Source organism: Phalaenopsis equestris, unplaced genomic scaffold (assembly GCF_001263595.1).
Source record: "Phalaenopsis equestris unplaced genomic scaffold, ASM126359v1 Scaffold205135, whole genome shotgun sequence".
NCBI classification, from domain to species: Eukaryota; Viridiplantae; Streptophyta; class Magnoliopsida; order Asparagales; family Orchidaceae; genus Phalaenopsis; species Phalaenopsis equestris.
This window is the reverse complement of record NW_018224649.1, coordinates 10986-12505: the sequence shown is the minus strand read 5'-3', so window position 1 is coordinate 12505 and position 1520 is coordinate 10986. Positions and strand designations below refer to the sequence as shown.

The following is a 1520-nucleotide window of genomic DNA, read 5'->3' as shown; positions in this document are numbered from 1 at the left end:
AACCCAAATGAAGCAATGATAAAGGTAAATAAGAGCACTCACAATTTCAGTTTGATTTTGTTATTTTAATTGCATTGAAAAATATTTTTGGAATAAGAATTTAATCTATTAAAACCCACACTTGCTTGTGATGACAAATCAATCAATAAGAAAAATAAGTTTTCAATCTAAAAAATGAAACTTTGAAATAAAAAAGATTGGCAAAGTCCCAGCCACTTGAAATACGAGTGAAAGAAGATCAAAAATGATTTTTAGAAAGTTCAAATCACCATAAAATATGAAACCCAAAAACTAAGAATTATTATAACATATTAAAGCAATCTCACCAAACCTTTGTTGAGAATATCAAGATGTAAAACATAAAATTTGAAAGTGAGTTTATCAATATGAAAATAAAGAAGAAAAGCTAAGAAAAATTCTCTCCCTTTTTTATCCTTGAAGATGACAATAAGAAAGAGAGAGTTTCATTGTCCATGTAAGAGATCGACACCAATTTTGAACGTAAAAAATTTATGGCCAATGAAGCTAAAAGGCTATCTGAACAATTCATTCTTCGGTACAATGTAGTAGTTGTCAAATTGCACACTCATATTAGCATGATCAGAATTTATCAAATTAGTTTTATTAGCTTGAATTGGGCTTAATAAATCATCTTTAATCGAATCAAATCATCAAAAAAAAAATTTCCATAATTAGCCTCCAAAGTCTACAAAAGAACTTGACATTAATTAGCGCTTGCTGTGGTCGCCAAACAAAATGTGCACTTGCGAAATAACTTGTCAATTAACATGAACAAGTATTATTATGTATATAATCTCGTGCGAGCACATGCAAAGTCTTTACTTCCGACAAACCAAAATCATCAGGATGTTCTCCTTGCTCCAATAGGAGAAATCATCTCTTGCTTCCACCACATCCTGAAAGACATCTCTCCTCCCTCAAATCCACCACGACGCCCACTTGTCACCATCATCTCCTCCGTCACTTTCTGTATCTCCTCTAGCTCTCGCCTCCTCGTTGGAAACTCGAATGCTGTCGTCCCTCCATTCCATGCCCGGGAACCGGAAGATGTGCTCGCACCTGATCTTGATGGTTTATTTTGAGTAGTCGGCACTGGATAAGTTGGAGCTGCAGGAGTTATAGTGCTGGTGATAAATGATGGGGATGGAGGGTGAGTCCACAGGGAGGTTTGAGCAGCTCTCGGACTGGACATTAACGGTTGATGCGAATTGGCGGAGATGGAGTGGGAACGAGAGGGAGTTGTGGGAGTACTGTTTCCGGTGTTGGATTCCATAAAGGAGAGGTTTCTTTTTGCCATTACGTGCCAGTTCTTGAGGCCCGTCACTACTCTGTCTGTGAAGATCGTTTCTCTCATTGTCGATCCCATCTTTTATTTTCAAATATTTACATATGTCAATAAAAAATAAAAAAGCGGATTAGTTCTTGCTGTGGAATATTTAATCATGTTTGTAGCTTAGATCAATATATATATATATATATATATATATATATATTTAGCC

General features: G+C 35.7%; 1 protein-coding gene across 1 annotated transcript in view; it reads right to left on the bottom strand.

The window, feature by feature from the left end:
* Positions 1-703: 703 nt before the first annotated feature.
* The window catches only part of LOC110036323 (MLO-like protein 2), a 6635-nt gene continuing 5818 nt past the window's right edge, over positions 704-1520 (bottom strand). The window contains exon 14 of the mRNA XM_020740739.1: positions 704-1387. Within this exon, the coding sequence (XP_020596398.1) occupies positions 863-1387 (525 nt within the window). The 3' untranslated portion in view covers positions 704-862. The remainder of the gene's footprint in view (positions 1388-1520) is intronic.